This window comes from Panthera leo, chromosome B3, assembly GCF_018350215.1.
Source record: "Panthera leo isolate Ple1 chromosome B3, P.leo_Ple1_pat1.1, whole genome shotgun sequence".
Classification (NCBI taxonomy): Eukaryota; Metazoa; Chordata; class Mammalia; order Carnivora; family Felidae; genus Panthera; species Panthera leo.
The window spans coordinates 136,356,702-136,383,831 of record NC_056684.1 but is presented as its reverse complement, the minus strand read 5'-3'; the positions used below and the strand labels follow the sequence as shown (position 1 = coordinate 136,383,831).

Genomic DNA, 27,130 nt, shown 5'->3' with positions numbered 1-27,130 from the left:
TTGCAACAAACATAACAAAGGATTGGAAACCTTGAAAAATAGTACACATAAATAGTGATCAAATGATATGACCAGACAATTCCAAAAGAATAGAACTGATATAAACATATGGGAAAATATTTAACAGCGTAATAATCAAAAAAAAAAAATTCAAATTAAAATATAATCCCATTTTTTGGCTCATCAAATTACACTGGAATGCTATTGGTGAGAACAGTCCAGACACAGGCATTTTCACATATTGCAGTAAGAGCCTTAAGAATCTGAATGCCCTCTGACCCAGTAATTCCACTTTTTTGGAAGCTACAGTTAAGAAAATTATCTGAGGGGCGCCTGGGTGGCTCAGTCGGTTAAGTGTCCTACTTCGGCTCAGGTCACGATCTCACAGCTCGTGAATTTGAGCCCTGCGTTGGGCTCTGTGCTGACAGCTCAGAACCTGGGGCCTGCTTTGGATTCTGTGCCCCCCTCTCTGCCCCTCCCCTGCTCGTGCTCTGTCTCTCTCTCAAAAATAAACATAAAAAAAAAATTTTTTAAAGACAATTATCTGAAAAACAGAAAAAGCTCTACAGAGATGTTTACTAATGCCTCATTGTATTAATAAAATACTGAAAACAGGTTTAAATGTTTAACAAGTAAAATATTTTGTAGCTACTACCAAATGAGTTTAACACACATAGGAAAATAATCCTAAGTGAAAAACAATCACATATAAATTCAACATGATTATGAATATGGCAAACAAAAAACATATACAGGGAAAAAATCTGAAATGATTTTTCAGATTTTGGCTAAGTACAGAACCACGATTTTTCTTCCTATTATTTTCTGTGCTGCTCATACTTTCTATAATGAACATGTGTTGCTTTCAGAGTGGGAAATGACCTTATTCTTTTTTTTTAAATACCACTTTTCAGTAAAAACAAAAACGAAACCCCTGGAGTGACTTACTTAATAGCACTTACCAAAATATGTGTGTGTGTGTGTGTGTGTGTGTGTGTGTGTGTGTGTGTGTGTTGCATTACCTCATGTTTTAGGGTTTCTTTGGGCAATACTTCTATTACAGAGAGAAGAGTTTCCAACCATGCATTGCTGACACCTGATTGACACAAGGAAAAAGAAAAAAAAAAAGTCTCACAAATTAGTTTTAACTCAGCCATCAAGTGACAGCACTATTTCATAAAACGGGGTATAATTATTTTTATTGCTATTTTAAGAAGTTCCTCTATTTTCTTTTTTGCTTTAGCCAACATCTAGAGAACATTTATATCTTTAAAAATAATATGGGGGAGGGAATACCCTTCAGCCAAAATGTGTCATTTTTGCTGTACAATAATAACACAAACATAAATATTGTAAAATTCAAAAATTCTAAGAGGTAACTACAGATCGTAAGATAAATTAATGCGTCTTCAGCTTTCTAGGATCCTAAACTTTGCGGGGTTTGTAAGGAAACAGCCATGGCTATTTTTAGTCATACTCATGGTCAAATCTTGGGCAGGATAGCCTCATTCACTTATGCTCATCAGGCTAACGAGATCCCAAAGGCCTTACGGCCACCTCCAGGAAACAGTAAGCACAGAACTAACAAGCCAGGCTGCTGACCTGCATCCCTGTGCTCCAGATGTAGCAGAATGACTTGGAGGAAGGAGTGGGCATATGTATGAATTGACACTGATTCTTCCTGTAGAATGGTCCGGAACGACACCGCAGCCGTTAACTGCATTTCCACTCCCGCCACATGCAGGACTTCCTGTGTAATCAGAAAGAGTTTGCTATTACACAGAGGCGAGATCAGAAACTCTAATTTGTAAAAATCCAAGGTCATGGAAACCAAACACAGTCAGAGTCCACAAAATAACTATATATGACCTTTAAAGATATGCACTTCCTCTTATTACTTTAAGAAAACTATTGTTAATCTGCTCCTTACCGTTTAACTCATTAGACCACCAAAAAGCTTAAATGTTGTAGGCACTCACAAAATCACATTCCATTGTTTTTTTTAAATGAAAATTACAAATATATATAAACCTTTTAATAATGGAATAGGGATTTTTGATAGATTTCAATTTCTATTTTTGCATTGCATTGTACAGTTCACCATCATACCTAGAATAGGAATGTCAAAGGTCAAAGGTTTTCATTCCCTGTATTTCTATTTCAAAAAATAAACATTAAACATTCTACTATAAAAAAGGAATACACTTAAGATTGTGTAAATGTGTCTTCCCCTTTAGATAACTGACAAGAATATAAATTACCATGAAGTAAACTGTTTTTAAAAGAAGGAATTTTTTAAATAGAAGAATGTTTCTAAAAATTAATTATATCCATAGCCACTCCTTAAAAAAAAATTGTAACGTATGTTCAAAGTTAAAGACTACATGAGATACTAATTTTCAACACATCAAAAAGTAAAAACAAAAAAAAACAAAAACAAACTTTCATTTAAACCTCATCAAATATACTACCTCTACTTCTCTAGAAGAGAGAGAGAGAGAGCGAGCTCGTGTGTGTGTGTGTGTGTGTGTGTGTGTGTGTGTGTGTGTGTGTGTGTGTGTTAGCTAAAAGCATTACTTTGCTGCTTGATCAGTTATGTCAATTATGGGAATTTCCCTTAAATGCCTACTTTATAACTAACATAGTAAAGTTCGTACAATAACGTGGAACAGATATGAACAACGAGGTTTCCTATCTGTGACCTTAAGAAAATTGATCTTTCCATATTATTTCCTAATCTAGAAAATGTGAATTCTAGTACCATCTTCCCAGAGATTTAAATCATTTAACCAGAGCTTGCACGACTTACCAACTTGTGCACACTGGGCATTTAAGTAATGACCACTGGCCATCCACGGGGCTCCTCTACACGAGGCCACCTAATAGGAATCTCATCTTGTCCACATCTGAACTGATCTCTCCCCCAAACCTGTTCCTCCTCCCATCTTTACCTCCACAAACAGTGAATGACAACTCCTCCCTTCCGGTTGCCGGCCCCAAAACTCTGGGGCCGGCCCTTGGCCCCTCTCAGCCTCTCACTCACCACAGATGGCCAACCAATCCTGACACAGAGTCTGACCACTTTCCACCATCACCTCCAGCCTGAGTTACCCCAGGAACCTGCTAACTAGTCCCCGATGCCATCATGGCACCTCTACTGTCTAGTGTCTACACAATAACCTGAGAGATTCTTATAAAACACAAGTCCGATCACGTCACTTAGCAGCTCAAACTCCCCAGTGGCTTCCATCCCACTCACAGCAAAAGTCAGTCCTTTCAGTGACTTCCCAGATCTGTTCCCACTGCCCACTTTTCCCAGACTTCCACATGACTGGCTCCCTGATCTCTCTCGAGCCTCTATTCAAGTATCACCTTTCCAAGGAGCTCCTCCCTGAAGACCTGATTTCATACTGAGAGCCACTCCCCCGCTCAAGCTCTCATCACCTCCTTTATATTACAGGTCTATTATCTCCACTGTCCAACACGCTCCTATGCTTGTGGTCCGTCTCCCACACCTGAATACAAGCTGCCGGACTGCAAGAGTTTGTGGCCGTTGCGCTCACCGCTGCACCCCACCTCCTAGCACACAGCAGGCATTCAGGAAGCGACCGCCAGATGACTGAGTATCCCTTACCCTTTCACCTAAAGTTTCTGCTCTTGGCGCTCTGTCCTTTCACACACATTTTCCACATCTCCTAAAGGATGACTTCAAGAGATGCTGAGGTGAGTCCTAAAGATTAGGGATTGGCAGAATTAGACACAAGGCAAAGCAAAACCAGATCACTAGAAATGCATTCTCAACCCTCCATCGTGTCCATAAGGGGACGTTCCTGCCATCTTCTCCCCCAGCATCTGTGCAACCAGGATGCAGACCAAATACCCGGCCTTCTCGATTCACGTGGGGGGACCACGGCCAGTAATCGTTCTGGGAGATAACATGTCATCCTACAGCAGAAGAAACCGACTCAGAGTCGTCAAGTATCCTGCTGAGGGCCAGCAAGCTAGCGATTGGCACCTGTAAGACTTAACCCTTCCTTGTCTGCCTGATGCCAAAGCTAAGTACTCAACTCTTCCTTATGGACTCTGCACTTCCATTCATCATTCCATTCATCGGCTCCAATCAATCCCGAACCTTCACGTGGTAGTGTGGGAAATCTGGCAGCGGCTTCACTGTGGCAAACGTTTAAGCGGTATGGTTGATTCCCAGAAAACCTACAGCACGTTCAAACTTTTGTATCACACACACAAATGTCATTTTACAAGTTTCCGCGGCCAATAGTCAATTATATACCTTAAGAGTTCTTGGCTAAAAGAATTAAGAGAGGGAATGATAAGGCGTAAAGCAAAAGCAACGACTGGTCTCTGAAATCAGCCCTCCCATATCCCCTCGTTTTACTGTTTCCAAAACAAACACGTGTTCCACACTAACTATTTTGGATTTGGAAAACACTCTTACAAGATTTGACGTGGCCGGTATACATCACTTACAGGTTTCAGAACGCACGGCTTTTATTTAGCAACAGAAACTACTTTGCAAGGAAATATCAACATATATCGTGAGGGCCACCGTGTTCATTCCGGTTCACATGAGTCTGCTGTTTTAAGTTCCGAGAGATGTCATCCTGCCCCCTCTTAAAGTCATTAGAGTCTTGGGTTTTGTACGCATGCAAACTTTATGCAAAAGAAGAACACGGGAAGCTCTCCAACTTCGTATCTTCTTACTGTATTACTTAGTCTTGACTCCCGCAGCAACATTTGCCCCAACTATTTTGCATGTAATTTTCGAAAACTCCTCAAGTCTTATCAGGATTTGGGTGTTTCTCTCGTTGTGCTGACTTCAGCATCTGGGACTGTCCACTGTTAAGAAACCAGCACAGACTAAGAGATTTCATCACTGCTAAAAATCAACGGACTCCTAGGCATATTTTTCTGAAACATAATACAATAAGCATTTGATACTTACCAGTAAGTGTCCTCCTCCACAGAGTCACACCCTCTGGACAAACATAGTGAGATCCATACTCTCTGGGTAAATAAGTGTGCATCCTCATGGACCTTGGAAGACACTGAAAAGTAAATTCCTCTATTGCTTAAGTGCATGCCTTACTGGCAGTTACGTTCCTCTTATGTACCACTGTATGGCTGGCATTCCAACTTGAATTCCTCAAAAATGAAATGAGACATTTGATGAACGAGTCAATGGTACATTTCCAAGTTTAAAAAACTACTCCCGCTTAACGAAGGAAAATGTACTAGACACTTCTCCGCTCAAGTTAGCATGAACTTTAGTCCTCTCTTTGGTTAGCATCAACGGTACGAGAAAGCGTTTTGTACGACATGTTACGGTCCTGGCCTAGAGGGAAACTGCTCTGTCTCCAATAAGCCCACATGGTATACCTCAAAAGATATTGCTCTTTATTATATACAACCCAGAGAAGCATTACACAAATCACTGGCTTATTCCAAAAGAACAGAATATTTTGGATTCACACATTTGGAAACTAAACTTACTGAATTAAACTGGTAAACATATTTACCACAAATGGCGCTGGCTAAAGGTAAAGGAGAACTAAAATTACAAATATCTTTGTAGATTTTTAGAGAGACTATCACTGATCATTTTGAAGTTAAATAACAGGGATTTAAATATTAAAACACTGAAGACCTAGGACACATAAAATATCTGGGGTTCCGAGGGTCACAACCGTGAGAATTTTCAGTGACTAACAGTAACGGTAAGCAGCTCTTTTCACTATAAAAATGGTGACGTTTATAAGACTTTAAAGCTGAGTTAAGTGTGAATAACTGAAACATACCAACTCAGATACCTTTAACAATTCACTATACCTCATTTGTTTCCCCTATCGCTGACCGCCAGGCTCTACACTAAAATAAAGGGCGAGGAGAACTAGTTGGGAATCCTGAAAGTCAAAATCCGAGAGGGAAAGGGGGAAAATAAAGTGGAGACAGGAACAGGAACAAAAGGGATGTCTTTTATCCTTCTTTAAATCTGTGTTTCAGTGATTAGCAAGGTTCATGAGGAGGTACACATAACGATATCCCAAAGATCTCTTTCCATAAAGGAAATACCAATGGTAACTATCATACCACTACTGTAGATGTGCAATGAAGTGTCCTTCCATGCAAAATCATGACAACACCGGGGCGCCTGGGTGGCTCAGTCGGTTAAGCGGCCGACTTCGGCTCAGGTCATGATCTCGCGGTCCGTGAGTTCGAGCCCCGCATCGGGCTCTGTGCTGACAGCTCAGAGCCTGGAGCCTGTTTCAGATTCTGTGTCTCCCTCTCTCTGACCCTCCCCCTTTCATGGTCTGTCTCTCTCTGTCTCAAAAATTAATAAACGTTAAAAAAAATTTTTTTAAAGAACAAAACAAAATCATGACAACACCAAACAAATAAATACATTTCAAGACAATGGTTTTGAAACTGAGCTTCTAATTAGACTACTCCGCCCAGTCATTTTGACATATAATATGTTAGAGTCATGTAATCTCATGATTTAGGCCGAGAATGTAAATAAAAAGCTATATATATAACACTGCAAAGAAAAGATATGCTTATCAAAGAAACATCTATTTGCTCGATATAGCACTGAAAGTAACCATATCAAACGATCCATTGTAGCCATATTTAATTAGTTGAACACATTTTGATAAAATGATAAACTGTTTTCTTGGAGGGGCAATCAGCGTTGGAAAGCACACCAAATGTCTATAACCAAGTGGAAATTGGGCTTTCTTTCTAGTCAGTCTGTCCTAATCTAGTCCCTTCTAATCTCTGTCTAAAGTAGCCCAATGAAGATCTAATTTTGATAATTTAATTTTGATTTCATTCACAGCTATTTATTAATTAAGCATCATACTAAGTGTACTGGGAAGCTGGAGAAAAGTCAAACATTGTTCCCTACCTTTGAGGGACCCCTGTAGCTTCCATATATTTAAACATTCAATAAATGTTTAGTTACATTCAAGGCTGTGCCAGGTTCTAGAGCCTTAGCAATGAGCAGGACTAGCAGTGCACCTGTTAGTGCCACAGTTAAGACTGTAATAGGAGCCAAGGATGAGAAGCGCAGATGGCATAAGAACACCTGACAGGGGACCTGATCTCTCCCAAGGAGAGAGGATCACGGACAAGTGACACCCAGCCTGCGCAAAGAGAAAGAGATAACAAGACAAAAGCTGGATAAGCACGAAGAGTACGAGGGCAAGCGCTCCTGGCACTGAGAAACAAGAAGGAGCCTGGCGGACTCGGGAACCAAAAGGCCAGTGAGACTAGAGCACACCGCGAGAGGAGGGGCCGAGGCTGGGGAAAACAGAAAGAACCCCAATTACGCAGGGCCTCACATGCACTCAGTAAGAGAACACTCAAATCGTAGTCTTAAATGCTTTGAAACAGCATGCAGACCACTACGATGAAAGTGAATCAGAAATTAGAGAGGTGGGTGGAACGGGAGGGAGGTAGCGGGAAGGGACCACTTGGAAAACCATGACCCTCATCTGAGCAAACCCTCACGGTAGCCAGGACTAGGGTGAAGGGGGTGTGGCTGGAGAGAGGTGGGTGGATTCAAAACATATTTAAGACATGACACAAACAGGACTGCATAAGCGAGGAGCAAAAGAAGAGATGGGATCAAGGAGGACTCCCCACATCCTGCCTTGGAAACCAAGTGGATGATAGTGCTACACAACAGGACAGGGGGACACTAAAGGAACCTGAGGTGTCGAGGGGAAATAGCAGGACTGAGTTTTGGACTTGTTAACCCTGAGAGGCCTTTGCGGCATCCCAGTGGAGATTACAAACAGAAAACCGCACATACGGATCTGATGCTCTGAGAAGGCATGCTGTAAATAAGAAAACTTACATCGAATACATGCAATTTATATAGATAATATATAAAGACCTGGGTGTAGATGAAATGGCCTACACAGAAAACAGATCAAAAGTGGCAATCTGCCACCGTACACGTAATTTTACCCCAACAAAATAAGGGGGTTGAAGAACTCGAAGTTTTAAAGGAAGACAGCTATCACAAATGTTTTGGCAGAATATTTAATTTAAAATGCTAAATTATTCCTAATACATGAGTAGAAAACAATCAGTTGTTTTGTGTGGGGATAAGGGTGATGGTAGGCCACGGTGAAGGGGTATATGCATTTTGGGCTAAAATCGTTCCAAGATGAAACCAAGAAGAATAAAATAAAAGGAAAGGGAACTTACCCTCTCGGTAACGGAAGACTAGATAATCCTAATCAGCTCTCCTGATGGGGAGAATTTACAAAACCGGACAAAATATAAAAGTCATCTGTGTAAGAGCATATGGAAACTAACAAGACTACCCATCCAAAACTAAATAATTACCCGTCCTACATTGTTCATTACTAGATTAATTACCCATCCAAGATCTAAGAGACAAAGGCATTCCAGAAAGGTAAGCATGTAATCTGGGGCCTCTTTTTCCTCTGAGGCCATCTGCTAATTCTAGAAAAGACTCCTGAGAGGCTGACAGCTTAAGTGACTTTTTTTTGACAGTCTTGCAGAGGGTCCCCAGTAAGACCCCTGGGACAGGATAAGGGTGATCCTGAAGCCGACTGGCTTTTGCCCGAGGAGCAGCCCGGCTTCACAACATCCAGTACCTGAAACTGGATTAACTGAGGCTTTACTGCCAATGCAGTTAAGTGGCTCCCAGAAGAAGAGACCACCCTAAGGCTCAATCTATTTCTACAAATAATTTATCAAATACAAGGTCAAACATACGATCAATAATATGCAGGCACACGAAGAGATAAGGAAATACGAGTGAGATCCAACAGAAGCAATATAAAACAGAAATGCACCACGCTCCGGGTATTGGTGCGATCTGATGCATACCTGGTTCAAGGGGACGTGGTAGATTTTCAAAAAAAGATTAGAAATTCCAGACCAGAAAAGTAGGATAATCAAAATCAGATTACGTGGGGAAATAGGTTTAAAAAGCTTAGGGTGGAAAGCCGCCACCACCGGGCAAATGCACCCAAGGTCAGTTAGCAAGACACACTACAATGAGATCACTACAATGAGTAACTTGTTATATCACCTGCAGGAAATTCCTTTCCATCTGGTGCCAATATGCTATTGTGCTTTGATCACAAACTCCACTTGCCTCCCCCACCCCCCAGACCCTTTGCTTCCTACACAAGTTAACGATTACTGTCTGATTGGTTTCTCCACGTTCACCACGTGTGTAAGATCCTGAGAGCTCAATAAATATGGAGAGGAAACCCCTGTTCAGGGCTCTTGTCTCCTCCCGGACATTAGCCTCTCTAGTATTCAATTCTGCATCCACTCTCTTGCTGGACAAGAGAAAACTCCGCACTCTTGGTCTGCGACAAGATTAGACATAAATGAATCGGTAAACTGTAATATGATCAGGATAAATCACTCAAAATGAGTCACAAAGAGAAAATAAGGGAAAAGACATAGAAGATTAGACATTAAAAGGTCTAATATATGTGAAATTAGAGTCCTAGAAGAAAAACAGAGGATTAGGAAGAAGCACATTAGAAAAATATCTGAAAAGATAATGGTCAGGGTTTTTTAATGCAAATATTCTGACAAGTGTATAGCCTTATTTGTATGTATCTAGTGACTAATGATACTAAGCATCTTTTCTTATGCATACTGGCCATCCACAAATCTTCTTTAGCGAAGCAGCTGTTCAAATTGTTGCCCATTTCTTAAAATTGTTTTTTTTTTCTCCCTTATTCTTGAGTTTGGAGACCTGTTTACATATTCTGAATGCATGTCCTTCATCATATATGTGATCCACGAGTATTTTTTCCCATTCTAGGTCTTCTCTTTTCATTCTCTAACAGTGTCTTCTGAAGAGCTAAAGCTTAAAATTTTCATGAGGTCAAATACCAATTTTTTTTCTTCTATGGATCATGCCTTGGTGTCATATGTTAGAAACCTCTGACCCAAGGTCACAAAGATTTTCTCATTTTCTTCTAGAAGTTTTATAATTTTAGTTTTTAACAGGTTTACAATCTATTTTGAGTTAATTTTTGTGTATGGTATGAAGTATGGACTTTTTTCCCAATTAACCCAGTACCATTTGTTGAAAAGACTATCCTCTCTACACAGAACTGCCTTTGCTCTTATGCTGAAATCAACCAGCAATGTATATAAAGGACTTATTTTTCCTCTGTATATGTCCCACTGATTTGTCTTTATATAAATATGACATAGTCTTAATTGCTGCAGCTGTATATTAGGTCTCAAAATCAGGTAGCAAAAAATCTCCAACTTTGCTTTTCTTTTTCAAAGTTGTTTTGGCTATTTCTGGTCTTTTATATTTTCATATGAATCTTAGAATTAGCTGGTCATTTCCTATCAAAAATAAAGGAATAAAAACAAAAACCTAACATGGTGGAATTTTTATTATTTTACATTAAATATATAGATTGATATGGGAAGAACTGACATCATAACAGTATAGAGTCTTCTGATCCATGAACATGGTATACCTTTGCATTCACTTAGTTCTCATATTACTTCTCTCAGCAATGTTCTACAGTTTTCAGTATACAGACCTTACATATCATTTATCAGATTGAACCCCAAGAATTACATATTTCAATGCTACTGTGATAGTTTAAGAAAAACTTCAATGTCCAATTGTTTGCTGCTAATATAGAAATACAATTGACTTATATATTGATCTTATATTCTCCAGCCTTTCTATATTTACTTAGTAGTTCCACTGTTTTTCTTATGTAGATTCCAGCATAGATAATAATGTTATCTGACAAAAAAAAACCCACAATTACTTCTTTCTTTCTCTGCAAGTGAATGCCTTTCGTTAATTTTGTTGCCATGCTGCATTGGCTAAAACGTTCAGTATAATGCTGAACAAGGTGGTATTAGTGGATACCCTTGGCTTGTTCCTGAACTTAGGGGAAAGCATTCAGTCTTTCACCTTTAAGTATAATGTTACCTATGTGTTTTTCAAAGGAAGCTCCTCTCTAAGTTTGCTAAGTTTTGCTAAGCTTCATTTTGTTTTTCAGGAATGACTGTTAAGCTTTTGTCAAATATTTTTCCTAAATCTACGGAGATGATTAAAAGGTAGTGTTATTTTTTTTCCTTTTTTTTAGTTTGTTATGATAACTCACATGGATTCATTTTTTTTTTTTTTTGGGGGGGGGGGGGGCAGAGAGAGACAAAGCATGAACGGGGGAGGCGCAGAGAGAGAGGGAGACACAGAATCAGAAACAGGCTCCAGGCTCCGAGCCATCAGCCCAGAGCCTGACGCGGGGCTCGAACTCACGGACCGCGAGATCGTGACCTGGCTGAAGTCGGACGCTTAACCGACTGCGCCACCCAGGCGCCCCCACATGGATTCATTTTTAAATGTTTAACAAACCCTAAATTCCTGAAATAAACTCCAACTGGTCATGATGGATTATCCTTTTTTATATGTTGCTTGATTTGATTTACTGGTTTTCAGAAGATGTTTTCATGTAAGCTCATGAGGGATATGCATCTGTAGTTGTTTGTTTTGTAATGTCTGTGTCTCATTTGGGTATCAGGGTGATGCTGGCCTCATAAGATGACTTGTTCTTACTTCCTCTCTTTTCTAAATGAATCTGTGTGGAATTGTTATTTCATTTACATTTACCCTAATTTTTTACCATTTCTGGTACTCTATTTCTTCATGTAAACCCAATGTCCATCTCTTATCACATCATTTCTGCCTCAAATATCTCCCTTAGCATTTCTTGTAAAATAAGTCTGGTACAAAGAATCCTTTCAATCTCTCTTTGCCTAAATAGTATTTTGCTTTCATCCTTGAAAGGTATTTTCACGGGGTACAGATTTCTTATTGACTTTTTTTTTCTTGCTTTTAGTACTTCTAACACTCCATTGTCCCCTAATCTGCACTATTTCTGGCCAGAAGTCTGCTTTACTCTCACCTCTGTTCCTCTGTTTGTAATGTTTCTTTCATCTCTGGCTGCTCCCGAGATTGTTATGTTTTACTTTCAGCAGTTTGATCACAGTGTGCCTGGTGGTGGTGATGGTGGTGGTAGAGTGTGTGTTTATCCAGCTTCAGGTTCTCTGGGCTTTTGGATCTTTGGTTTGTTGTTTATTAACTTCAGAAAAGTCTTGACTATTATTTCTTCAAATAGTTCTTCTTTTCTCATTCTGAGACTCCAATTGCACATATATTAGACCACCTGACATTGTCTCAAAGCCATGTGATGCTCTCTCCTGTTTTGTTTTGTTTTTTCTACTTGGTTCTATTTTTGTGTTTCAGTTTGGATAATTTCTACCTTCAAGTTCACTGATTCTTTCCCCATCTGTGTCCAAACTGCTGATGAGCCCATCAAAGGAATGCTTCATCTCTGATGTTATCTTTTTTTAAAAAATAAAGATTTTAAAGTAATCTCTACACCCAACATGGGGCTCGAACTCACAACCTCGAGATCAGGAGTCACGTGCTCCACCGACTAAGCCAGCCAGGTGCTCCATCATCCTTTTTATTTCTAGCATTTCCAGTTGATCATTTTATAGCTTCCATCTCTGCTGAAATTCTCTGTGTGTCCATGGAGATAGCCTGAGGAAATGGGCAGTGTTGCGTTCCCGTTCCCTTCCCCAAGCAGCAGCCATTCATCACCGCACTGGCATCAGCAAGGGAGAGTCTCTCCAATCTCCTGTCCTGACCCCTAAGGCAAGGAGGCTTGTGGAAAAGAGCCTGCAAGTGGGTGCAAAGTTCCCTTGTGTCTGGAGCTCCAAGTTATTCTAAACTGATATGCTGCCCACGCTCAACCTTTCAAAACCTGTCACAATTTCAGCTGATTTTTTTTTTCTAACAACCTTATGTGGTGGTCACTTCTTCCATAGTCAGTCAAAAGTCAGTGTCCCTGTGTCCCATCTTTTCTCAGAGGAGCTGCTGCTCTTCTGAATGTGGTTTTCTTGGTTGCCTTGTGACCACTTTCGACAGGCTCAAAAGAACTGGTGACTGAATGGACTCTGTGACTAAGCTATTGTTGTCGGACAGCAGCGATGCTTTCTTGCACACTTCCCCACCCTAAGTACAAGTGGAACTGACGGCTTTTGTGTTTGAGCCCTGAGTAGTCCTTCCTCTCTTACAAGCTTACCTAAACATTTAAATGAATGCTTGCTGTACTTTAGAGTTTCTAGATGTTCTGATTTGAGAAATTTCTAGGATATTTAGTTCATCACTGCCAAAAGGTTACTTAATCCATAAAGCTTTACATCAAAGATGACACACCTTTATTACAGTATAGTATGGAAATACCTGCCTTGTTTTATAATTTTGCAAGGACTGTAAACAAAAATGTCTATAAATGATCCTTCATATCACTCAAATGCCTTATGTCAGAAACAATATCCAAGTAGTAACAGAGGTTGCACTATCACAGAAATAAAGGATCTTCTAATTAAGAATTTCAAAAGTTCTAGCTGATTTTTATGGTAGGGTAAAAATAACAGATGAATGACTAAGAAGCACATGTGAGAACACTGGTCTCCAACAGAATTCACTGAAAGGAAATATCTTCAGGTATTCGGAATATCAGCTAATATAACATTTTATGCATGCCCAGAAAAACTATGTACTCAGTAAATGTTTCCACTGAATTTAATTATTGTAAAATAATTAATGATGTTAATCTGTTTTGTCTGTAAGCATAAGTAGATAAAAAGACATAACATAAATATGATTTTCAAAATGCATATGGGTCAATGTACTTTCATTTTTGAACTACAAACCACAGAAGAAAAAGTAATTTGTATCATGTTCATGTTCCCTAATTCCTTTAGTTAATATTGCCTCTTTTTTTTTCTTTCTTTTTTTTAATGAATTAGAAAAAATATTATATAATTTTATGCTTCCTAGCCCATAAAACCTCCTAGGTAGGTCAATTCTAACCCTTATGGGTTGTTTTTCATCAGCTTCCATTACAGGAATTATTTCATTTTCTTTCTTCACATTAGAGTGTCCCTAAATCCTTAGCCTGTCAATAGAGTACTAACAGTGGGCTTTTTATGACCTGTACAGTATCTGGAACACCATGTTCTGATTATTTATAAACGTGTTGCTTGCACAAAATCCTTTTGCTTTTCTCAGGAGGGAACTTTTAACTTATCTCAGAAAACACGACCTACAGTGAGGAAGACCCGTACTTTTACTTTCGAGCTGCAATTGAAAGAAAAAAGTAACTTGTATCATCTGTTTATCCTCTTTAATACCTTCAGTGAAGACTCTCTCTTTTGCTTGGTGAACTGTACAAATAAGTTATGTAATTTCATGCTTCCTAGAGACCTCCCGACAAAATATTCATAGTCATACGTTGACTCTTTGAAGCCTGCATTTTCTCAACTGTGAAATGAGAATAAATATGTCATGTAGAGTTGTTATAAGACGTTTAAAAGGATGTGTCTGAAGTATTAAGCACAGTGCCTGGCCCACAAAAAGTGTTCCTTCTAATTATCATCGGCTATCCACACATCTGTACCGCCTGAAATAAGACTTGAAAAGGAAGTAAAGCTAAGCTTTTTTTTTTTTTTAATGTTCATTTATTTTTGAAAGAGACAGGGACAGAATGTGAGTGGGTTGGGGGCAGAGAGAGAGGGAGACACAGAATCCGAAGCAGGCTCCAGGCTCTGAGCTGTCAGCACAGAGCCCAATGTGGAGCTCGAACTCACGAGCTGTGAGATCATGACCTGAGCCGAAGTCAGACGCTCAACCGACTGAGCCACCCAGGGACCCCAGTAAAGCTAAGCTTTTTATTCACATACATCTATATTTACACAGAAAAGATTTAAAATTTTGAAAATGAAATCTTTTTTTTTTTTTTTTTTTTTTTTTTTTTTGTTAGATCTACCTATATTCAGGGGCACCTGGGTGGCTCGGTTGGTTGAGCATCCAACTTCAGCTCTGGTCATGATTTCGCAGTTCCTGAGTTTGAGCCCCACGTCGGGCTCTGTGCTAACAGCTCAGAGCCTGGAGCCTGCTTCAGATTCTGTGTCCCCTCTCTGTCTGCCCCTACCCCACTCGTGCTCTGTCTCTCTCCTTCAAAAATAAATAAACATTAAAACAAAATTTAAATCTACCTATATTCAGTAGATATAAAATAATAATCACATTGGCAGAAACTTGTATTTTTTTCTATTATTTCCATTAATGAAAATAATGTCATGTAAAATAACAGTAAAACTAATAAATCTTTCGAGAATCAGGTTGGTAGACCACATCTGCTAATCTCAAATGACTACATTTCATACTGATTAATTATGTCTTTTTTTATCCTTTCATTACTATGCATCTCTCTCCCACTCCCCCAAAAAAGCTCTCTCCAGGACCACAAAGCAGCATCATACCATTCCACTGACAGTCTGTTTTTACTTCTCATCCAAGAATGCCATCAGTGGATCAGGCCAATATATCATTGGTCTTTCAGGCAGGCACTTACAGTCTCCGAATATGAAGTTCAATCAATGCTCATTTTTAAATCACTGTTGGGTGCCTATTAGTTTGCCAAGCACTGTTGCAGGTTCTGGGGGTACCATGATAAATCAGACTGTCAAAGTGTCCACCCTTAAAGGAAGAAAGAGAAAAGAAAGGCAGGTGATGAGTTCAGAAAGCTAGATGGGATCGGGGCGCCTGGGTGGCTCAGTCAGTTAAGCGTCCGACTTCAGCTCCGGACATGATCTCGCAGTCCGTGAGTTCGAGCCCCGCGTCAGGCTCTGTGCTGACAGCTCAGAGCCTGGAGCCTGCTTCGGATTCTGTGTCTCCCTCTCTCTGACCCTCCCCCGTTCATGCTTTGTCTCTCTCTGTCTCAAAAATAAATAAATGTTAAAAAAACAAAAAAGAAAAGGAAGAAAGAAAAGAAAGCTAGACAGGATCATTTTATGGAATGGTAAGGAGTTTTATTCTGACCTGAAGTGAGAAGTTACTTTTATTAGTTTCTTGTGGCTGCTGTAATAAATTACAACAAACTGGGTGGCTTAAAACAACAGAAATGTATTCTCTCACAGTTCTGAAGGCCAAAGTTCCTAAATCAGTGTTATTTAACCAAAATCAAAATGTTGGCAAGGCCACGCTCCTTCTGGAGGCACTAGGGTAGAATCCATTCCTTGCCTCTTCCAGCTTCCGGTAGTTGCCCATATTCCTTGGCTTGTGGCCACATCACTCCAGTCTCCGCCTCCTTCACATGGCCTTCTGCATGTCTGGGTCAAATCCACCTCTGCTTTCCTCTTATAAGGATACATGTGACGATTTTTAGGACCTACCCAGATAATCCAGGATAATGTCCCTATCTCAAGATGCTTAACTACATCTGCAAAAACTCTTTTTCCAAATAAGAGAACATTTTTAGGTCCCAGGGATTAGGACCTGATCTCTTTGGGAGGCTATATTCTGCCTCCCACACCACTTAAGCAATTTTCATGCAAGAAGATATGATTGATGCTTTGAAAAGATCTCTCTGAAGGAAAAAAAATAACTATGTGAGATGATGGATGTATTAATTAACTTGACTGTGGTAATCATTTCTCAATGTACACATATATTAAATCATTACGTTGGTACACTGTATATATAATTCTGTTTGTCAAAAAAAAATTGTAGATTGTTCCTAGAATAAATAAATAAATAACCTCTATGGCTGAGTGGGCTGGGGGGGGGCGGCGGGGGGCAAAGTAGAAACAATAGGTCCAGTGAGGAGGCTGATGTGTAACCAGATGAGAGCGGACTGAGGCTTGAGAAGTAACATTATATATTATATATCTGCTGCAATCATGATCAGCTAATGCGAAGGTTGTGTAATAGTTAAGAGGGGGGACTCAGCAGCCAGACTTCCTGTTCAAACCCAATTATGCCACGTGCTAGCTCTGTGACCTTCGGCAAGTTAGTCAAGTAAGGTGTTTCCTCTTCTATCAAGTGATCCTTATAGAATTGCTAGGAGTCATCAAAAAACTAAAAATGCACAAAGTGTTGACAGAGTACAGTGCCTGACACGCAGTAAGACTTCAGCAAATGTTAGCTATACTTATTTTTATTCGTTCCTGATATTGCACGTTCTCTAATATATAATTTTATGCAGTAGATTTTGGGGTCCCCAAATGAGTGGAAAAACAAAAGAATTCAATAACTCAACAGGCAGAGGCATTTTTTACAATTCATTATAAAAAGAGTCACTAGTAATTAGCCCATGTAATTATTATTATAGGGGGTAATTACATCATTACCACTTTAATTTTATAAAGGACCAGAGCATTTCAGACATGTATCCTAACAATCAAATTCTTTCACTTCTAGCTAACCAGAAGTTTAAGTCAAATATTGAAATCTAACATTTAAATAGATCCCAATTTATTGTGGAAAAGACTTAATCAATAAAGACCACAGACAAAAATTACTGGTTTTCAAAAGATGATACCCTAGGAATTAAGTCGTATAACATGAATATATTGTAACAACTGTATTTAAAAGTGTCTCCAATCTAGGAAATTTAAGTTGGAGGTCAAAATACTCTTTCTTTCTGGATTCTTACTTAAATTTAACCTTGAGGGGCGCCTGGATGGCTCAGTCGGTTAAGCATCTGACTCTTGGTTTTTCAGCTCAGGTCAGGATCCCCCCAGCTTTGTGGGTTCGAGCCCCACTGACAGTGCAGAGCCTGCTTAGGATTCTCTCTCCCCCTCTTTCTGCCCCTCCCCCACTCACACTGTCTCAGTCTCTCTCAAAATAAACATACATCCCTACATAAATACATACATACATACATACATAAATTTAACCTTGAGATAAATAACCTCATAGCATTATCATTTGCTGTACGCTTTGGATAAAATTTACAAAGTGAACTGTAAAAATACTACAGATCAGCTCAATTCAAATCTGATTCTATTTCTACCATTTTTAACCTACCTTCATCCCTAAGACAGTGAAAAGAGCAATTATTTTAAAAACTATTTTGCAGTTAATATACTATTGTAAGGATGAAATGCAAATGCAATACAACAAAAAGAAATTAAAATATCATTGGTAAAATGTTATATTAAATAAGACCAGAGAAATCTTCATTATCACTGTATCTGATGCTCTTTATGGTAAAGATAAGGTAAAGGGGGAGCTCTAAAAGTTTATACTATTGTTGCAAAGGTGCTAACCATCTCAGGAATGATTAGTTTCTTACACAGAATATTTATTGTACTTATCTTTAAATTCTCTAAAAGTAAGTCATTCATAGATTAATATTAGTAAGTATGTAAATGACTCTTCCCTGTGGATTTAATGAACGACCAACCGAGATACGCAAACCCAGCAGAACCATACAGATGCTCAAGCCAGAAATCCGGAAGGTATCTCTCACTTCCCACACCCAACTCATTAGGAAGTTCTGTTCTGTTCATTCTACCTAAATCATTGTGTCTCAGACACAGCCACTACTCTCCTCTGTCCCAGCTAGCTGGCCTAATCCAAGCCACCTTCACCTATCATGAGGACCAGTGCTACACTGTCCTCATTCTCCCGCTCCAAGCCACTCTCCACACGATTATCAAAATGATCACTGTGAAATGGAAATGGGACAAGCCACCGCTCTGCTCAATGGCCTTCCACTGTCCCAAGGAAGAACATGTCTTACGCGCTCGGTCGCTGACCATCTCTCTAACCTCTTTTCAAGTCACACCCCACCATCACCCACTGCGTTCCAACCACACGTGCCTCTTCCGGCCCCAACCAGTTCCTTCCTCTTAGGGCCATCTGCTGCCTCTTCCGCCTGGACCACTCATTCCTGCCTCTTCAAATGGCTGCTTCCTCCGATCCCTTTGGTTTTCAGCTCCTCAAAGAGGCTTTCTTTGACCTCCCAAGGCACAGTAGGTAATCCTGTCCCTTCACCCTGTTTTTCATAGTCACTTACTTGTTTAATGTCTGTTTCCCCCACTCTGGACTGTAACTGCCTTGAGGGCGAGTTCTCTGTTTTGCTCACCTCCATTTTCTCAGGCCTCAGAACAGTGCCTGGCACATGGGAGGGACTCGGGAGATACTCGGGAATGAATGAGTGCCATTATTACTAATTATTAGTAGTAGTAATATTATTACTATTATTATTGCTCTCATAAAGCCCAATATGCTTAATTCTTCACTAGTTTTACATAAAGTCAGCATCACACTATTAAATAGTCTCCTATGATTGTTCTTTAATTGTTCTCCAGAGTCTTTAGGCCCTTCTGACATAGAATCTTATCTGGGACTGTCCACCACCCTTTTGGTATCTTTTTTAGGACAAAACAGGATAAATGAGAGTCCTAAATAAACGGCCACTTGTTGACTAAAGAAATGAGTGAATGGGCGCCTGCGTGGCTCAGTCGGTTAAGCGTACAGCTCTTGATTCCGGCTTGGGTCACGATCTTGCAGTCATGAGACTGAGCCCCACGTTGGGTGCAGAGCCTGCTTGGGATTCTCTCTCTCTCTCTCTCTCTCTCTCTCTCACTCTCTCTCTCTCTCTCTCTCTCTCTCTCTCTCACATTCTCTCTGCCCCTCCCCTCCTCCCTCAAAAAAAATAAACATTTTTTTAAATAAAATCAGCACTAAATAAAGGCTTTCTTATTTCTTAGTATACATTCATTAGTATACATTTTCTTTATACCCATTTATTCAGTTAACCTTCTATATTATGGATTAACTTTAATTACCTTAAAAGCTTATTATAATCTTACCTTCTATAACTCAGTTATATAGTTTTAGCAGATTTGATTCTTTGTATAAATACACTGTATATATGAGCGTGTGATATTTTTTGTGCGGTCCCACGAAATTAAGATTTTTCAGGAGTTACTACTTAACTTTACTGTGAACTCATTAACAAAAGTATTTTTTCAAAATAATTTAGAGACCTCTAAAGGTCACTATTCTCTACCCTTCACCTTTTATTCTTGCTTTATGAAACCATGAATGCTCAGTATGCTATCCGTGAACCAGATTTAGCATGCTCAACACAGAGTGCATTGGATGCTCGATATTTTTAGCTTTAAATCTAATTGACTTGCCTACAATACTCTCTTAGTCAAGGGGACCTAACCACCCGATCCCTTCTACCATAGTTTAGTTGCCACTTCTAGGTGTCATGCTAAGAAGCTTAGGTAGTTACTGTCACTGAAATTGAATGTGAAATTAAACTGGGATGGTGCAGACTTGATTCCACTGAAATTACAGCATGATGCTGGGGAAAATTGCTACGGAAAAGTCTGATTCATTTTTGAATCACATGCAAAACCAAAATAAGCATTTTCTCAATTCACCACTGTACCCAGAAAAAAAATTCATATTGCCTGCACGGAAATGTGGGCATCTTGTAAAAATAACATGCTATATCCCTGACCTAAATCACAGCAACTAGAACCACGTTATATATGCCTAAGAATAAAATTCAAGAATACACTAATAACAGCAGTATTTTAAATACATATAAAATAATGACAAAACTACAAACAAGTTATAACCAAACAGAAAGCCAAAGAAAGTATACAAAAGTCACTATTAGCAACCATAGTCCCCATTGGTATATAACCTCCCTGACCCCGTGAACAGATAAGCTCCCTGAGGACATACAGGCTGTTGTCTGTTTTGCTCATTCCGGTTCTTACAGATAAGAACAACACTTTGCACACAGCTACAGATAAGCAACAAATACTATGTATCAAATATTTAATATTATATATTAATAATCAATAGATATTAGAGAAAAGAATGTTCTGATCAAAGATTTTTGTTTAAAGCAGGAAAACTTAATTCTGAAGGAATATAGGAAGCAAGAAGCATAAAACTAAAAATGTGATGGCCACAATTCAATCTTTATTTGGTGATTCTGTAGAAGTCACCAGAAGGTAATTATTAGGAATAATAGTTCAATTACATTTTCAGTGTTGTAGAAATACTATTAATATAAATTTAAGTCAACAGAATACCAAATAAGACAGCTATGATTTCATAAGACTAATTAAGGTATTTTTGAGCTACTGAAGACCTAACTTTATTAAATAAAATGTCTCTGCTGAGAAAATAACTAAGAAACATTTACAACTTAAGGTCTGTATTCCCCCGTTTTCATCAGTTAATTTCCCTAAATATTGTCATCATAATTCAAAACGTGTATATTAATGCGTCCTCCACTCCGCGATTAGGCACGAAAGATCAGCCACCCAAAGCTCTGAAATTTCCTGACAACGACAACTGTGCTACTGGAAAAACGGTAAATTCGAATCTTATTTTGTACCAACTTACTCTAACTTTCGGCAAGACTCTCCGAAGTGTCTCAGCAGGATTCTGTCGCACCAAAAATGGAAGATTTGCAATCACACTTGTTCCTTGGATATCTTGACCAGCACTTACAAAGAAAACACAGATTTAAAATTTGTAATTACATGCCAAATGCCTGGGTTACAACCATAAAAGGCAGGGATTAATCTGCTTTTCATGATAAACACTCAGACATTTGACAAAGTTTTAAACTTGAAACACAGCATTTAGTTATAAAAGTAAAACCAGACCGAAATTTCATTAAGCAAATCTTTATAACAAACGCAGGAAGATATTAATCACGCTTATGCTAAAACGCGATTCTCTCTCTACATACAAGTCTTAAATCTAAAAGTCTTGAGGCCATTTTTAAATACTTACTTTAAAATTCTACCTCATGTTTCCCTGTGATCTGCCAGTTTACTCTACTTTCTAAAAAAAATACAGAGATGTAAATTTTCACCATGGCTAAGTATTAACCATAACCAGAGCAGGGATAGCAACAAAACAGACTACTGCAGATTCACACAACTTTTTTCTGGCACAGTGAAGGCACTGTTGCACTAGGCTGACACTAAGAGTTGCCAGAAACTTCTGAAAGGTATATTCAGTTTCCTTAAAAGTCAGGGAGATTTATTTATACAGTACCTTTTAGATATAACATTCATTAGGTCACTAAGCCTGTACCAGAATAATCTCAGTGACACTCTACGGGCCTAACTAGCTTGTTAAGGGTGTTCAGATTCTTCTGAAAAACGATTTCCGTGCAGAAAAGTCTTTGTTGTCAAAGCATTAGCTAAGCAACATGTGCATGTACCTGAAATGTGCATTAAAAAGATACCTAGTAAAAGTGGCATCACCTCATATGGAAATGCCCCTTTTTCTTACCCGATACCACCTGACGTGTTAATTAATTGCTGATGCCATGATATTCATCTTAATTGAAATGATTTTTACTTATCTCTTCAAACGGAACTTTTTTGATTCTCTGTAAGACCTCAATATGGTTTCTTAAAGGACTTCTTACAGTATTACATTTACGGGCTGCCAAGTTTAATAAGTTCTGTTAAGAAGAAGCATATTCTGATTCTACCCGGAGCTGCCCCATTGTGAAGAATAGCTTTCCCCCTGTAGCAATATGGGAGTGAAATATAGGTCAGCACAATCCTCTCACTATCCTTGACGCTCTCGAAGTGCATGCTTTAAAAGACAAAAAACCGAAAAGGAAACGAGTAGCGAGTGAAATGGGGGACCTAGGCCAAGATGAGAAGATCAAAAAAGGGAAATTAAAGTTGCATATACTACGGGTGCCCCTTGAACAACATGAGGGCTAGGAGTGCCCTCCCCCAACACAGTCAAAAATCGGCATATAACTTTGACTCCCCCAAAACAGAACTACTATTGACTGGAAGCCTTACCAATAACATAAATAGTTGATAAACATATATTTTGCATATATATTATATACTATAATCTTATAATAAAGTAAGCTAGAGAAAATAAAATATTCTTCATAAACTCATAAGGAAGAGATAAATACATTCACAGTACTGTAAGGTATGTACTGAAAAAAGTTTGCATATAAGCGGGCCTGTGCAGTTCAAACTCGTGTTGTTCAAGGATCATCTGTACTTCTAGTGGGTCAAGTGGTGGCCTTCCATAAGACATGTCTGCAGCCTAACCCTGGAACCTGTGAATGTTATCTTCATTTGAAAAAGGATCTTGAGACCAAGAGACCATCCTGGATGATCCAACTAGGCCATAACCCCAATAACAATTGCCCTTAAAAGACACACTCAGAGAAGACAGAACGGGAGAAAGAAATCTGATCACAGAGCAGAGACGGGAACAATGCCACCACAAGTCAGGGGATACCAACAACCCCCAGAAGCCGGAAGAGGCAAACAACAGATTCTCCTTAAAGCCCCACTGACACCCACATTTCAACTTGGTGATACTGATTTCAGACTTCTGGCCTCCAAACCCATGAGAGACTAAATCTCTGTTGGGTTTTTTTTTGTTTGTTTTTTTAATTTTTGTTAACTTTTTTTTCAGATGCAAAAACTTTTTTAAGTTTATTTGTTTATTTTGAGAGAGAGAGAGAGAGATAGCACATGAGTGAGGGAAGGGCAGAAAGAGAGGGAAGAGAGAATCCCAAGCATACTCCATGGTCAGCACATAGCCCGATGCAGGGCTTGATCTCACAGGCAGTGAGATCATGACCTGAGCCGACATCAAAGTTGGACGCTTACTATCAACAATAGCCAAATTATGGAAAGAGCTCAAATGTCCATCAACTGATGAATGGATAAAGAAGATGTGGTTTATATATATAAAGGAATACTACTTGGCAATGAGAAAGAATGAAATCCTGCCATTTGCAACAACGTGGATGGAACCGAAGAATATTATGCTAAGTGAAATAAGTCAGAGAAAGACAGATATCATATGTTTTCATTCATATGTGGATTTCAAGAAACTTAACAGAAGACCATGGGGGAAGGGAAGGGGAAAAAAATAGTTTCAAACAGAGAGGGAGGCAAACCATAAGAGACTCTTAAATACAGAGAATAAACTGAGGGTTGGTGGGGGGGGGGGGGGTGACATGAAGAGGGTAAAATGGGTGATGAGCATTGAGGAGGGCACTTGTTGGGATGAGCACTAGATTGTTCTATGTGAGCGATGAATCATGGGACTCTACTCCCAAAGACAAGAGCACACTGTATACACTGTATGTTAGCTAACTTGACAATAAATTATACTTAAAAAAAAAAAAAGAGTTGGACACTTCACTGACTGAGCCACCCAGGTGCCCCTCAGATTCAAAAATTCCTAACAAAATATTAGCAAACAAAATACAGTAACATGCAAAAGGAGAAATTATAAACCATGATCAAATGGGTTTTACTCCAGGGATGCGAGGCTGGTTCATTATCCAAAATCGGTGTAATCTATTATATTAATGGGTTAAAGAAGAACAATACGCATGATCATATCAATCAATGCAGAAAAAACATTTGACCAAATTCAACACATGAACACTGAAATTATAAATACATTACATTTGGAAAATGGAAAACAAAAGTATGAGTTTAACACAATTTATATCAAAAATCTAAACAAGATTTTTGGGAGACGTAGACAAGATATTTCTAAAATTTATATGGAAAGGCAAAGTAACTTGAATTCTTGAAAAGACAAAAATTATACAAATGGAGAACCAGATTAGTGGTTTCCAGGGTTTGTTAAAGATGGGTATAGGGTAGGAGAGAAATGAACATAACTATACAGTGATAGAAATCTTACCTATCTTGATCATATCAATATCAATATCCCGGTTGTGATATTGTACTATAGTTTTCCAAGATGTTCCTATGGGGGAAACCAGGTAAAGGGTATGTGGGGATCACTGTATTATTTCTTACTACAGTATGTAAACCTGCAATTATCTCAAAATAAAAAGTTCTACTTTAAAAAATCAATCGATACGACAGAATTCTTTAAATACATGAGCATCTCAAAAGATGTAGAAATCTGACAAATCTAGCATTCATTAGTGATTTAAAACTATCAGCAAACCAAAAAATCCTATGAAAGAAAGAATGCCCTTCAGATAAAGGGCATCTATGAAAAACTTACAGCTTACATCATACTTAATGGAAGAATGAATGCTTTCTCCCTAATCGGGAACAAGAGAAAGATGTTCACATTACCACGTTTATTCAACATTGTGTTGGAGGTTTGTGTTGAGCCAGGGCAATAAGCAGTAAAAAGAAATTAAAGGCTTATGGATCGCAAAGAAAAAAGTCAAATTGGCTTTGTTCACAGACAACATGATCGTCTACAGCAAAAATAAAAAATTTATATGGAGATGCAAAGGATCTGAAATAATCAAAGCAAATTTGAATACAAACAAGGTTGTAGCAGAGCTAATACTATCTTATTTCACAACTTATTATAAAGCGACAATAAACAAGATACTATGGCACTGGCATAAAGATAGTCATGTAGATCGATGAAAAAGAAGAGAGTGTCCAGGAAATAGACCCAAATTGAAATAAGTGATTGATTTTTGACAAAGGTGACAAGATGATTCAATGAGGAAACTGATCATCTTTTCAACAAATGATGTTGTCACAAATGGATAACCATATGTACAGCATAATGAAACTCTCCCCAACCTGAAGCAATATATAAAAAAGTAACTCAACGTGGATTACAGGCTTGAATGTGACAGCCAACACTGGGGCGCCTGGGTGGCTCAATGGGTTGAGCGTCCGACTTCGGCTCAGGTCACGATCTCGCGGTCTGTGAGTTCCAGCCCCGCGTCAGGCTCTGTGCTGATAGCTTGGAGCCTGCTTCAGATTCTGTATCTCTCTCTCTCTCTGCCCCTCCCCTACTCGTGCTCTGTCTCTCTCTCTCTCTCTCTGTCAAAAATAAACAAACATTTAAAAAAAAAGAGCCAATACTATAAAACTTCTAAAGGAAAACTTAGCAGAAAATCTTAGTGACCTTGGGTTTGACAAATACTTCCTTAATAGGACACAAAAGACATAAATTATAAAAGAAAAAAATTAAAAGAACTTCATCAAAATTAACAACATTTGCTTTTCAAAGGCACTGTCACAAAAACAAAAAGGCAAGCCACAGACTGGCATAAAATATCTGCAAGATGGATCTCCAACCACAACTTCTACCTAGAATATACAAAGCACTCAAACTAAATAATAGTAAGAACATCCAAAACAAAACAAAAAGAACATCCAATAAAAAACAGACAAAAGGTTTCAAAACTTCACCAAAGAAACTCTACAAATGGCAAACGATCACATCAAAAAGGTGCTCAACAAAACTGATCACTAGGTAAATTCAAATTACAACCACAAAAGATACCACTGCACATCCACCAGAATGACTACATTTATAAAGACTGAACGTACCAAACGGTGGCAAGAGTAAGAACTCTCATCTACTACCAATGGAAATGGGAAACGGTACAACTACTTTGGGAAAGTTTGACAATCTCTTAAAAGCTTACACGTACGCCTACCAAACAACCTAGATTTTCCACTCTTAGGTATTTACACTCAAGAGAAACAAACGCATGTATTCACAGAAACACCGGAACACGAATACTTCTCACGGCTTTATTTGTAATAGACAAAAACTGAATGAAACGACCCAAATGCTCACTAAAAGGGCAGGCAGATAACCAAATCCTAACATATCTATACAGCAGAATACTATTAGCAACAAAAAGGAATGAACTATTGATACACACAACATGGATGAATTTCAAAACAATTATGCTGGATGAACGAAGCCGTGTTAAAAACAACACATACTACTGTATGATTCCGTTCATATAAAATTACAGGGATTGCACATTAAACTATAGGGACAGAAAGCAGATCAGCCATTGCTCGGACAATGGGGGAAAAATGAAGTTGGGATTACCAAGGGGCGTGAGAAAAGTTTCAAGGGTGACGGACAGTTTTATTATCTTGATCATGATGAAGATTTCATGGGCACATACCTATGACAAAACTCATCAGATTGCATTTTAAATATGTGCAGTTCTTTGCATGCTAATAATACTTCATTAAATCTGTACAAAATGAAGGATATAAATACAAAAAGACTGATAGAAGGCCACCTAGGAAGACGGCAGCAGTAGACACATAGTTTTTAAAATTTCCTGAATTCACCATAAAAACAGAGCAACTAGGAGAGTAAAATAAAAAAACTCATGCACAACAACATAACCAAGTGATAAGATTTCCCACATAAACCCAAGACACATGCACATATGGA

General features: G+C 38.7%; 1 protein-coding gene across 4 annotated transcripts in view; it reads right to left on the bottom strand.

Moving 5' to 3' along the window:
• Nucleotides 1-27,130, bottom strand: part of PPP4R4 (protein phosphatase 4 regulatory subunit 4) — a 108,218-nt gene that overhangs the window by 52,275 nt on the left and 28,813 nt on the right. For 3 of the 4 annotated variants that reach the window (XR_006204035.1, XM_042944194.1, XM_042944192.1), the window contains exons 3-5: nucleotides 21,302-21,404; nucleotides 1,603-1,750; nucleotides 1,023-1,096 (exon numbers count right to left, since the gene is read on the bottom strand). Coding sequence is in view for 3 of the 4 variants with exons in the window: in XM_042944194.1 (XP_042800128.1) it covers nucleotides 1,023-1,096; nucleotides 1,603-1,750; nucleotides 21,302-21,404 (325 nt within the window). In the remaining variant the exon portion in view is untranslated. Of the gene's footprint in view, nucleotides 1-1,022; nucleotides 1,097-1,602; nucleotides 1,751-4,963; nucleotides 5,067-21,301; nucleotides 21,405-27,130 lie in introns of all 4 variants that reach the window. The other variant, XM_042944195.1, reaches the window with a different exon arrangement.